This window comes from Meleagris gallopavo, chromosome 4 (genome assembly GCF_000146605.3).
Source record: "Meleagris gallopavo isolate NT-WF06-2002-E0010 breed Aviagen turkey brand Nicholas breeding stock chromosome 4, Turkey_5.1, whole genome shotgun sequence".
Lineage (NCBI taxonomy): Eukaryota > Metazoa > Chordata > Aves > Galliformes > Phasianidae > Meleagris > Meleagris gallopavo.
The window spans coordinates 13,803,131-13,815,974 of record NC_015014.2 but is presented as its reverse complement, the minus strand read 5'-3'; the positions used below and the strand labels follow the sequence as shown (position 1 = coordinate 13,815,974).

The following is a 12,844-nucleotide window of genomic DNA, read 5'->3' as shown; positions in this document are numbered from 1 at the left end:
GCAAACAAAAGTGTACAGAGTAGACTCAGAGGTACGCAGAACTGCTGCTGGTTTGAGTTAGAAAAAGTAAAAATACCTTTAATGTGTGACCATATATCTTTATTGCTCTTTGAAGTTTTGTCATGGGGCAGGATTAAACGTATGATTAATTGCAATCAGTCAGAAAAAACCACAAGTTTAAGCAAATATGCTTCATTTTCTTTAATTTTTAAAAACTATTTAGGCAACTGCTTTAATACTTAATTCATTGTAAACTTCCTGCAGGATTTTCTCTGCAGTCACAAACGGTATGCTGACATATTTTCCATTTACCACAATGTAAATCTCCAAAATCGTTTTTTAGGTACTCTAGGAATACATCTATACAATCCATTACGTTAAACATTTTTTCCTCTATTAGTTAAATGGCTGAATAGCTGGAAAATGAAAATGATTAAAAATGCTTTTAAAAAGTAGGAGCCTAAAAAGGGAATGCAAACCCCACTATTTGTACAAAACCAGACGTGAGTCCAGAAGATGGGAAGATGTAAATTTAATTAAAACATTCACAATGAGCAGGATGACAAACATGCAGTGACTGCTACTTGGAACAGGAAAGCACTACTTACCAACCATCGCGCTGACTTCTCCTGCCATCAGCAGCGGCACAGTGTCGTTGTACAGGTTAACATCAATTATACCTTTCCGAATCGTCTCTCCTACTTTTGCTCCCAGCAGTACCGAGCCAGTAGTTTCAAAAACTGAAGCCAAAATGCAAGCCTGGCGCAAAGTCACTACACCAGAGCCCACGGCAGTCCCGAAAGAATTGGCAACATCATTTGCACCCACTGAAAATGCTAAAATAAAAGCAATGATGAAACCCACAATGACCATCCACAGGTACTCTTCCATTGCCATCTTTCCCCAAAGCGTAGATCAGTTTCCCCTTTGCAAATAGTTAATAGTCAAGGCTGAAGGGAACCGTAACGGATTTGGAAAGCAGATTTCTTGTAAACAATGAGTTCTCTCTGGTAGTGTTAGAATGTGAAGAAACTGCTAACTGCCGATTTTCACACTACTATAAATACTGTTCATTTGCCTGCACTCAGTCAGCAGTGAAGAACATTCCATATTTTGCTCCCAAACTGGTACAGCAGTGGTGTCCTGTCCTGCAGCAGAAAGAAAGAAAAGAAAATTAAAAAAAAAAGAGCCTGCAGAGCCTGTCTCAGTGTGCGTTTTCTGTAGTAAACAGATGATTTGAATCCCCTAATGGGACCCTGCTTTGGCATGTGACTGTTCTAAATCATAAAGCAATTCAAAAAGGTTAAAATTAGGTCACCTCCAAAGCAACACGCTTCTTGAAGTATCACTGACTGAGAAAATATTTTGATTGCTTTAAAAGGACTCAAAGAGGTTGGTGTTTTCTGCCGCATTTACTGAGCAGCTCTCTTTCTAGAAGGATTCATTTTGGTCCTTGGCACCACGTAAGCATATAGGATGTAGGACATACAGACTACACCACACAGTCTCATTCCCAGCTGATGGGCATTGCCCAGTTCTGTTCCCTCTGCAAAGCTGTCTCATTTTACCAGCTGTAAATGGGATGCACTGCTTTGGAAAATGATTTTGTCTATGAAACGTCACCAAAATACTCTCAAGAGCACTGATATTCATATATTGCTATTATCACATCCCAGGCAGTAAGGATATCATCTTCTTACAGCTTCTCAGCCACTGAATCAGCACAGTGATCACAATATTCCCATGTATTCCTATAGATCTATTTAAGTGTAGGGAAAAGTCTGACTAAAAAGTTTTAAGCTCTCTCCTCTTTTCTGTAGATAGTTACTAATTACTAATAAGCTTATTATACTCAAACCATTCTTATATTTGAATATTTTGATGACTTTGATTGTATGAAATCCTTTTTGAACTGTCTTAGTCTTTACTTAGTTTAATCTGAAATATGAGTGAGATCTTTAAGCCAAAAATGCAGAGCTTTTAAAAATAAAAGCTTCACCATCCAAAAGGGTATATCTTGATCTCCAGATCAGTGAGAAAGCCATTAAGTATATTTATATAAATCAAACTTAAAAACCACACTTCTACATTCAGCAATCACCTAGCTTCCTTTGACTGCTATGAAACAGAGGCAGTTTAAAACCAAAGTATTCTTGAGAGTATGTAGGGAAAAATTACCCTTCTCCAGATTTGGCTCAGGCAGACTGCATGAATCCTTCATACATTTGCCCCCTAAGCTCTTCATCTTTAAATCAGATGTCACAGGTGCAAAGCATTGCTGAACTCAAGCCTGTAAGGACTCACGGGTCCCATAACCAGTAAGGACGAAGGTGGTTAAAGGCTGGAATCAAGCACCAGCCTGGAGAAATCCATCTGCCTCTCCTATTGGCTGCTTCTCTTGTAGCAGTCATCTACATCTATGAAGCCATCTTGTAGCATCTTCCTATCTACGCTCCAGGGAAGTGCCACTCTGAAGGTGGTGAGGGGTCACAGGCATATTCAACAAGAAATACCTGCCAGCCAACTGCATACCTTGCAAAAAACATTTCAGAGACTTGGGGGAAGTCAGATGGCAAACACTGAGCCCAACTACTGCTCTTCAGCCTCATTCAATAAATCCACACACATGGTTTCAAAACCATGCTGAAGTTCTTTTGAATACACTGAAGGTCTGCATTAGGAGGGAAGGAGGGTCTCTGCAGAGAACATCCAAAACCTCAGAGATCATGATGAAATTAGAAAATAATGAGATTTTGCATACTCCTAAGATGCTGGATCATTGAGAATTACCACAAGGGAAACATCACACTGATAATTAAGTAATCGTTCCCTGAAAAACCCTGAAGTTTATGTCAAGGATTGATCTTTTTATCCAAACATACATATTAAGGAGAAAAGATTTCTCTTTTTTCTTCCAGACTCCGCAGAGGCTGGGTGATTGTTGCTCCGGTCTTTTCCAGATATGGAGCAGACATCAACCCCTGAATGATTTGCACTCCAAAATAACATCTTGGAAGGTCTTAAGTGCTGAAAACATTTGTATAAGGATTTTTATACTATGAGATAACATGTGAAAACGAAGCCCCAATGCATTTTTCATATTTGAAGACTTGTTGCCCATAATTCATGAGCACTCAGCCCTTGGAGGGGAAAAGACTTGAAAAGGGGGAAAGGCTAACAATATTCAGAAGAATTGATTACAGTTAGAGCTTGTCTGCCTGAGAAGGGGGACAAAACTTGTCGTGTGCAACCATGAGACACTGAGACATGCCAATGCCTATTCCATAGCTCGGGAGCCTTTCCCAGTCATTCTCATACTGAGAGCCTTATTACATACCTTGTTTCAGATGGAACCACAACAGAAAACACAATTACTCAAGATAAAGTGTTAACGAAGTGGTGGTTTGAGCAGTTCAGCCTGCAAGGCATTCTGAAAACTGACTCACTGTTGCCTGAGCTGAGAAATGTCGCTTCAAAATTCTCCGTAGAGAGCATAAGCATGCAGGCATGGGGACAGAGAAACATTTTTCCTTATTCTGTTAGATTCACTCATTTTTATTTATGTATGTTGCATTTTCGCTGAGATGAAGTGCTGGACCAAGCTCCTGCCTTGATACTGGAGATTCATGATTAAATTCCTTACCCTGCATGCGTTTGTACAGCACTTTGGCCAAGTTAGCCTCTGTGCCTCAGCATCCTCTCCAGAAAATGGGAAAACTTGCCTGAAATGCCCATGTATCCACAAACACAGTGGTTATGAGAGTCTTGTTTCCTTCAGACCCATGAGATGCTAACAAATCCTTATTTCCAGCAGAGGTCTGTCTCCTACTTACCAACCTACCTCCCAATTTTCTGTGGTGACCCAATCTCTCGGATGAGGGAAAGCATGGGTATAGTGACATTCCCCACTACAGCAGAGCTCATAGGACAGCATTTATTCAACCAGTTCATCCAGCTTCCATAATAAACTGCTAAGTCAAAAGGCTGCCCTTACAGCTTCCCTGGGGGATGAGCTCCAGGTGGTCCCAAAGAAATGAAGGCTGAAAGTAGGTGTGCCGAGGCAAAGAGCTCCAAAATCTCCTGATGAAGGCCACAGAGTCTCAAAGTGTGCTGGTGGGGCTCTTGGCAAAGGGCTGAGGGGCAGCTACATGACCGCCATCCCTGGAATGCGATATGGGGAGGAAGGGATGTCTGCAGCAAGGTGCCACTGCAAGGATCAAAACAGAGGTCCTCCTCTGAAGTCTTGACTCAATTTTACCAGGGCCAGAACACAGCAGTAGCTATGCCTTGTCTTTAGTGTATCTAAAATCCAAGTGAAAAGAGGAAAGGGAATGGGCATGTTTAGAAACTAACACGCAGGCAGTGTTTGAGCGGTGTTACTAGTTTCTCCTTAAGTAAGTAGGAGATGTTAAAAGCTTAAAGAAAGAAATGAAAAGAAGGACAAAAAAAATGGTCATATCTGCTCCTCTGTGAAAGAAATGCAAAATATCCTGCAAAGTAGGCCAGTGACTAAATACAGACTAAATCTTGTAGCGTGCTTCTTTCTGGAGCCCAAAATACATCTGGCATGCTTGGGCACGCTGAGCTATGCCCCTCCTCACCTAATCTAGCCCATGAGCTGTGGTATTTTGAGTTGTTGCTGGGACAAAAAAGAAATGGGTAAAAACACCACACAGGAGAGTCTGACAGACTGTCGGCTTTGCATGACGTCTGGAAGCCTCCAACTCATTTTGCCCTTTTGTATTTTCTTAATACGCCTCCGTGATGCCAAATGCAATTAAGCCTGATCTGCTCAGCACTGGGAGATCCTCAGCTTCACCTGTGGGACCGATATGGTCTCCCCAGCTGGCTGCACCAGACAGAGAGGTTACCCTGTCAGAGCACAGGGCCCTGCGGTCTGTGGCGAGGCTGGGCCTGCAGGGCGCAGGGCACAGGGCTCAGGGCCACAGTGCACACCCCTGTGGGATGCTGTGATGCGTGCATGTGGAATGACGCTGGGGCGAGTCTTCCGGCCACGGGAAGCTGATTTGGCATTAAAGGCAAAGTTTTTAGCTAACGTGGCTTTCTTCTGATCAATAATTAGTGTGGCATACTTGGGCCTCGTGAAATGGGCTCTTTCAGTGGACTTATTAACTTGCACTTCAATGCAAAAAACCTGATTGTTGGAAATGCTAAGCACATCCGCGCTGGCAGGTGACCCAGACAGCCCCTGTGATGTTAGTTTGCCTCTTGCTGACTGTCTCCTCCCCGGAGGAAAGGAGTAGAAGGACTGCCAGGAGAGGGGCACCACAGCTCATTGTGAGCGACAAGCAGATGGGCAGGAAAAGTCAGGAAGTGAGAAGCAGGAGATCATTTCAGGACATGTTTATATGTGGGTACTTACTAAGAGAGCTATTCTGGAAACTATTCATAATACATTTCTAAGCGTAGGCAAGTTTTTTGGTGAAAAATTAACAGGAAGTTGGATAGATGATGTTGTCAGTTCTTATTTTTTAGGCAAACAGATTGCTAGTGGAGAGAAAGCAAAACTACCTAACAACAGGGACAAATGGTTAAACAAATGCTAAGGACTAGGTTCAAAGTCTGAGGAAGCGATCCCAGTGCATTACCCACCAGCAGTCCAGCTGGATGACAGAGAGGAACAAACAGAGACCCGATAAATGCTCTTTCATCTTCTCTCTCCTGAAAATTAGGGGAGAATCCACTGCATTCACGTGAAACATTAAAATGTACATAAATCACACTGCATGCAAAGCACCTGCTCTCAGCAGCTGCCCTGTCCTGGAGTGTAAAGATTCACCCTGCTACAGGCAGGATGGGGATTCAGTGAGTTTCCATTTTCAACTCTTGTTTTGTTGTTGTTTTTTTCTGCTGTTGATCACGTATGAACAAAAAATCAATAGACAGCAACTAATGTAGCACTTCTAAAGACAACTATTACAAGTACTCCACTTTACATTATTACAAGAGATACAGGGGAGGACAATTTCTTCTCCCCTGCAGTGCTCAAAAAAGCAAATATTTTGTTAGACTGCTGTGTTTAATTTGCACCGACAGGACCTTCACTTCTCATTACCGGTGGCTGAATAGTCTGTTTCAAACGTTTACCACACTGGGGCTTTCAGGAGTTTATTCCGTCCCTCCCAAATTTCTGTGTGCTGTTCTTTACATAAGATACATTTGTAAGGCTTGCCACCTATGTATATAAGTGCAGGAATCTTCTAAATTTGCAATAGCTCAGGCATTACAGCCTATTGGTACTAAATACAGTGCTGCACAGAAATCAGACCTGATTAATAAGCAAAGTCCCTGACAGTTCACAAAAATAGTTCTTATCTTTTCTATTTCCTGCTCGGACCATAAGACTCACAAAGTATCTGCTTTAAGTTACTAATATTACATCTGTGATATGGAAGGTGGTACAATTCAAGTCATTCAAGACTAAGAACATCCCTATATGGCTCTAAATTACATGCACAGGACTTGTCACAAGGCCAAGTGTGATGCAAGTTTAATGCTCCAGGACACAAAACCCACCAATGTACTTTTAAAAATCAATTGCCACATACTCAGAACCAATTTTGTATCAATCAGTTCCTATTTTCATGCAGTCGCTATGTTTTTGTGCATACTTGGCACTACTACTTGATATGGAAATGGCACTGAAGTTCACAGTTTTCCAGGGACTCCTATCAAGTTTAACACTGCAGAGAGGGACTGTCACATTCAGCTCCCAAAACCTGCAGAGGATGCTGTGTTTTCCTAGACCCTAACAACCTCTGTTCCCACTACCGAAAGGCCAAAAATGCAGATAAAATATTTAGTGTGAAATCATGTTGCCAAAAACATTCACTCAAGTGATAGAAAACAGTCATGCATAAGCAGTAATTCCAACGAAGTAAGCTAGGCAAGGTACCAACAAGTTCTCATTCACCTGTTGATAAAGATATTTTGATGTACTAAAGAACAGTTTTATCTTTCAGTGCCTGAGCAAAGTCTTTCTAACATGCAAATAGTTTTTATGATTCTGCACAACAGATTTCTAAGATCTGTTCAGAGAAAACAAACAAGTGCTTTGTGGATATTTAAACTACATTTATTTATAAAAGAAAGCCATGCACAGAAACCTTTGTAACTCACCCAATACTTAAAAGTTGTTTCAAGAGAGACAGGAGCTAAGTTCTCCCAGCAACATGCCTTCCTGATTGTAAATAGAGGCTGAAGTCTAAAATAGATAGCCTATCATTCAGCATAGCCACATCTGAACATGCAAACTTCCAGAGGGCATAAAAGTGCTGGCGACTTACACAGGCAGTCCTCGGATAGAATTCCCTCCAGCACAGGGGAGCCCTCAAGACAGCTCCAAGAAGCATCAGCACGAGTCCAGAGCCGTGTTCAGGAGGTGGAAATCTGCCTCCTCTTAAGCAAAGAATTCTGCTGGGGGTGGGCACTGATAAAACACAACACTGCGTCACAATTGCACTCATTAGGCAAACCAATCCAAGGAAGCTCATATTAAAACAACAAAACGCGCTCTCTCTCTCTCTCTCTCTCTCTTTCTCTCTTTCCCCCCCAAGCACAAGCATAGACCAGACAGCGAACCTCTTTTTTCTTTAAAAATCTCTTACCAGGAGCAGTGACCGCTGGGCATTCTGGGGAGATGGGGTGGGCTCTGAAAAGCCCACTTTGCAAGCACACTGAGCCTACGCTTCATGTAAGTGGTGCAAGTGCATTTAGCAAGAAAGTATGCACATCTGATTGAGGAAAGATGTTGCACGCTCGTTATTTTATCCATGTCAGTAGAGGTCTCACAGGCTACGCATACTGCAGAAAGCTGAAGATGTGCATGAGTGTGGGCTGGAGCAATGCCTAAGCAAGCAACTTCACATACAAAAGTTCAGCCTCGATTACATAGGCATAATTCCTTGAACCACCTTCCTTGGAGTGGGAAGAAATTTTGCATGCGTGTCATGGCAAAAGCAATGTTTGCCTAAAAGCACCTGGCTTAGCTTTATATAAAATATGTTCTTGAATACCAGAGGATACAATCAAACTATTTAATTCAGCAGAAAGGAATTGAAATAAAAACTTCATCATTGTGGTTTAAAAACCTGATACATGTAGATTGGCTTCTGGTTTATAAGTAAATGGCATTTCAAACTTAACATTTTTACTAAACTGTTAGGTTTGACTCCATTCTAAATCGCATTCAAATATAACAAACTCAAATTTGCCATGTCCTCCACATTTGAGAAATCTGCGAACATAGAGTTGGAAACTTAATTCTTACCTCATCTATTTTTTCAAGTTCGAATAAAGTCATAATATTGCTTAACAAGGAGGTAAACGATTTCCAAACTGAGCTCAGCTGCAGATCACAGTCAGGGATAATTTGGTAAATCTGAAAAGTGGTTTATATTTGTTAAAAAAACTCAGGTGGATTAGTAAACCTACATCATCTTCTACAGAGAATTAGGGCAAATCTCCAGCTGGAAATCTCTAAGGCAGAAATGACATTAAAATCTTCCAATTAAAAAAAAAGAAAAAAGAAAAAAGATAAATGTCAGGCCAGGATTTCTTATAAGAAATGTTAATTCTTATAATTCTTATAAGAAATGTCTACAGAAGGTCAACACCCAACCACTAATAAGCTTGCCCCAAGGCCCACAGCTTTGTGCACAGCTAAATCTCAGGTCTGGATGTAAAGTCTCTCCTTTTCATGTTGTAATTGCTGGCAAACAAGCTCACCAGTTTTAGAAAAGTGAGAAACTGGTTTTCCCTTCTTAAAAAAGCCACACATGTTGACAGTGAGAAGGTAAATCTTTTCCTGAAGATCTAAACATATCTTACTTTTTATCCTAGTTTTTAAAAGCAGCATCAATCAATCCAAATGAGAGTGAACCTGATTGTAAACATGAAGTCAGCTTGTATTTATAGGTCCAGATTCCAAGGATTTAAGGAAGTGAATAAACAAACACAGAAACTTTCTTGGAGTACTTATTTAGCTTTATACAGTAGGAAAAACAAATGAAAAAAATACTTAAGAAAAAAACAGAACACAAAATATTATTTCACGTTCTGTTTATAGCCGACATGCTGTTGATGACTGGCACGGTAAAGCATGGTTCAGACACGAAGGATCAGAAGCAGATCCAGCCCCCCTCCAGTTCCCCATAAACAATGGTTCATCCAGCGTGGAGTGCCTCCACAAGCGTGCAGATGCAGGTAGGAAGGCCTTCCAGAGGATACCCCTTGGCCGGGCTACTTGGGAGGTACCTCCATCTTTCCCCAAAGCCAAAGCTGCCAGCCAACGCTGTGGGAACCATCTCAGACCCACACAGACAACAAAGTAGAACCCTTTGGGTGCCACTTCCCATGAGCCAGCTTGACCACAGCCGTGGTTTCTTGTTGACGTAAACTTCAGAGCAATTGCAAAGGATATAATAAACAGCAGAGAAAAAGGAAATATCTTTCAAGCTTTTTTTCTGCTAAATCAGCACTGTGGACCTCAGGCATGGGAAAAGTCGATCCAAGATAGGTTGATCATTAAAAAAAGTTACAATTTGGGATACCACTAAAGAAACAGGCAAAGGAAAATTTATACGACCACAAAATAAATGATGAGGTTTGGCTTCTGGCAGTGGTGGCACCGGTTGGGTTCCCATCAAAACAAATATTTGTAGAAATTATAAATACTGCATATTACAATCACAATTAGATATTGTAATTTTTTTTTCTTGATTGTAATTTACTCTGGAAGTCCACAACTGAGGGATCGCTGTTTGATTCAACAATTCCAGTGTCGACAGATTTATATTCTGCTTTAAATAGACTAATAGGATGTGCTGATTAAAATAATCAATTTGCATTATTTTCTGAAAGATGCCAAGGTTCTTTTTATCAGTAACTAAAGCAGCATTAATTGGCAACTTCTGGGCACTGTTATATCAAAAGTAACTGCCTTTTTTTTTTCCCCATTCAGATGGGAAAGCTACATATTTATGCAGTTAGAGGTATTTTAAAATGCATACAGTTTGAGAAGAAAATAATGGGGGTTGGCTGTCATTTTCTAACATGAAAAACTGTAGGATTTGGAATCTGAATACCTGCAACCTGTGTTTAGTCAGAAAAAGCAATGCAATAAAAACATCCAAAAGCTGCACAACATTGTTCCAGTTGCACTCTGATGTCTTAAATAAGGTAATTGACCAGTTTTCGGACTTTGGCATACATATTGATACTCTAAAACTGGGAGCCACATGCAGTTGGTACTCAGCACTTTTGATTTCCCTGTGCTTGTGCTCCTGATACTTTGGGAATCCCCACCTTCAAATGACGAAGAGAAAATGAACAGGCATAAAGGAAAGATGAAGCTGGATGGATGGCTCTGAATATCTCCTCTGCAGATGCCAGACCTAGAGACACTCCTGAGCAAAGCCACAAACACTGTTTGAGCTGGAATTAGCCTGCTCTGATCAACATCTGTGTACTCGCTTTTGCATTTTGGGTGTCAAGCTCCAACACATTCTGTAATCTATCAGGATAATCTCCGAATAGAAAGAGATATATCTTTATTTCACTCAATGATCTCAAACAATCTCAGGACTGTCTGTAAAGTCCAATGTCATATACATAAAAATTAAAAAGCTGGTGGACTTTCAGGTATGGATTGCGCTTTTTGCTCTGAGAAAGCAAAAAATTCAGGGGGTCTTATTTTATCAACTCCAAATTCTGTCACGCCGTCATATGAAACTTTTCTTCCAGCAAGCCCTTGGTCTCCCAGGGTGGACAGGCCATCCCAATGAGTAGACTTCCATTCCCAATGGCTAAGGTGAACTTGCTGTACTTACATTAGCATGCAGGGAGAGCTGCCATACTGCAGTGTGACTCCACTTGTAGCCACCCATCATCTTTTGAGCAAGTAAGCCCTGGGAAAATGGAAAGGAGGAAGCCACAGCTGGAACTGCTGGAGGCCAAGCCTGGTCTGGAGGACAACAGAGGCTGGGAGAGTGAGGCTGATTCCAGTGCCTGACACAGAACAAGCCCATGCTGAGCCAGCAGGACTTCAAAGGCAGCAAAACCATTCTGGAGAGTCAGTGCTGATTCGAGCACTGCTCCAGTTTATGCCAGGAACCAACTGGACTTGTATCACCCCAACTCTGGCTGATTCACTGAGGCTGGGTTTACAACATTCATATTAAGTGCAAAGGAATGGGAGAACCGCTGCCCTGCGTCTCCTGGGACTTTATCAACTATCTTCCCTCCCGAGCCCCACCTCTAAAGTAAGCAACCAACATAGGCAACGCACTTCTAAAAACCCTGGCTGCTGCTGACAATTCAAGTAGCATTATTCCAAATTACTAATCAACTTACATTAACTACATGTAGAACACAAAAATTGGCTGTAAAATGCTAAAGGCAATTTGGAAATTCAATGTTTCACAAATTCAAAGGCTTATGCAAAGATCCCCTTGGTAAAAAGCCAGAATGAGATTGCCAGAATTCAATAATGGGAATTTTCAGATAGAGGAAGTATGACACTTCAATCCCCAAATTAACTGCCATTCTCATTTTGTTTGGGATTTCACGTGACTGCTGTGATGTCTTCTCTCACTGAGCTACAAGAGAACTCTAGGACTCCCCTGAAGCCAGTGAACCTCTCTCTCAAGAGGGAGGCAGAATGAGTAAGCAGTTATCAACACATTCAAGCATCCTGAGTGGCCACGCTGGCATCCTCCAAAACCAGCACATCCACCATGAAAGAAGATCAGGCACTGCTGAAATGAGCTAGCTGACTGCTAAAAGCAGGAAGAACCAGTGATGAAATTATAAAGATGGCAACACTGATGCAGCCACTGAAAGCGGTGGCTACGGCTTCATGCTGTTGGAACAGTAGCCAGCTATGACACCTAGGAGCCCGGTAATGACATACATGGGCTTTAATGCTGTCTGGAGAAAGGTCCAAGCCACTTCTGTCACCAGAGAGAGCTCCCTCCTCACACTCTCCAGTACATGCTGTATTCATATGTTATATGAATAACAGCACATGCCACCCAATAGATCTGTTTGCCCTCAAAGATCAATAGCTGCTGTTCTTCAGAGTCCGTGTAGTGGTCCACTTCTACCTCCTACAGTCTTCACTGCTACAAACATGGGGAGCACAGTGGTGAGACGGGATCCATCTATAAGAAAGAGTTAACATGCTGCTTCACTGTAGGCTGGTGGTGCTGTTGGAGCAAACAGGTGGCTGACAGACCTGTCACATTGGCTGGTAACTAAATCACTGCCAGTGTGACATGCCAAAGAATGTCCCACGATTGGGTGCGTGGCTTGGCAAACACCTGCAAAAGGGACTTACTAAGGGCATGTGCTGTGAAGTAGGTCAAGCAAAGCCAGGCTTAACTCTCTGCAAAGGGTCAGTCTCCACCTCAGTGCTTCTCTGATACTAGACCAAGTGCTGAAATCCTTGGGAAAAGTAGACATACAAAGAAGATTAATATAGGGAGTTGGTCATGGACCTTGTTATCAAGAATATTCCCTCAGATGAGTGACTGCTGATGGAGAGATGACTCCGTATTTTATCTGGGGTTCTTCTAACCTGCAAGCAAGCCCTGGTAACATCAGTGTTTCTGCTTTGGCAGTCCAGAGCCCATGCCTCAGTGGAGCACATGGAAGGGTCCTAAAAGCACAGGCAGGATAATGGGACACGCTTTTGCCTCCAGTGAACTGACAAGTGCATTCGTCTGTGGCAAGAGCTCGAACAGCTAAAATTTCTCTGCTTGCTGATATACAAGCTATAAAGAGAAGAGAAAGTCATTAAGGTAGCAGGAGATATTTCCTTGAG

At 41.9% G+C, this 12,844-nt stretch overlaps 1 protein-coding gene and 1 long non-coding RNA gene across 3 annotated transcripts in view; one reads left to right on the top strand and one right to left on the bottom strand.

Annotated features, from left to right (window-relative positions):
- SLC20A2 (solute carrier family 20 member 2) overlaps positions 1-7,563 on the bottom strand; it is a 37,241-nt gene extending 29,678 nt beyond the window's left edge. The window contains exons 1-2 of one of the 2 annotated variants that reach the window (XM_003205466.4): positions 7,308-7,563; positions 609-1,148 (exon numbers count right to left, since the gene is read on the bottom strand). In XM_003205466.4, the coding sequence (XP_003205514.1) occupies positions 609-897 (289 nt within the window). In that variant the 5' untranslated portion in view covers positions 898-1,148; positions 7,308-7,563. Of the gene's footprint in view, positions 1-608; positions 1,149-7,140; positions 7,238-7,307 lie in introns of those variants that run through there. The other variant, XM_010709584.3, reaches the window with a different exon arrangement.
- LOC104910564 overlaps positions 1-9,617 on the top strand; it is a 65,809-nt gene extending 56,192 nt beyond the window's left edge. The window contains exon 3 of the long non-coding RNA XR_002114030.2: positions 9,089-9,617. This is a non-coding gene — a long non-coding RNA (uncharacterized LOC104910564). The remainder of the gene's footprint in view (positions 1-9,088) is intronic.
- Positions 9,618-12,844: the final 3,227 nt, after the last annotated feature.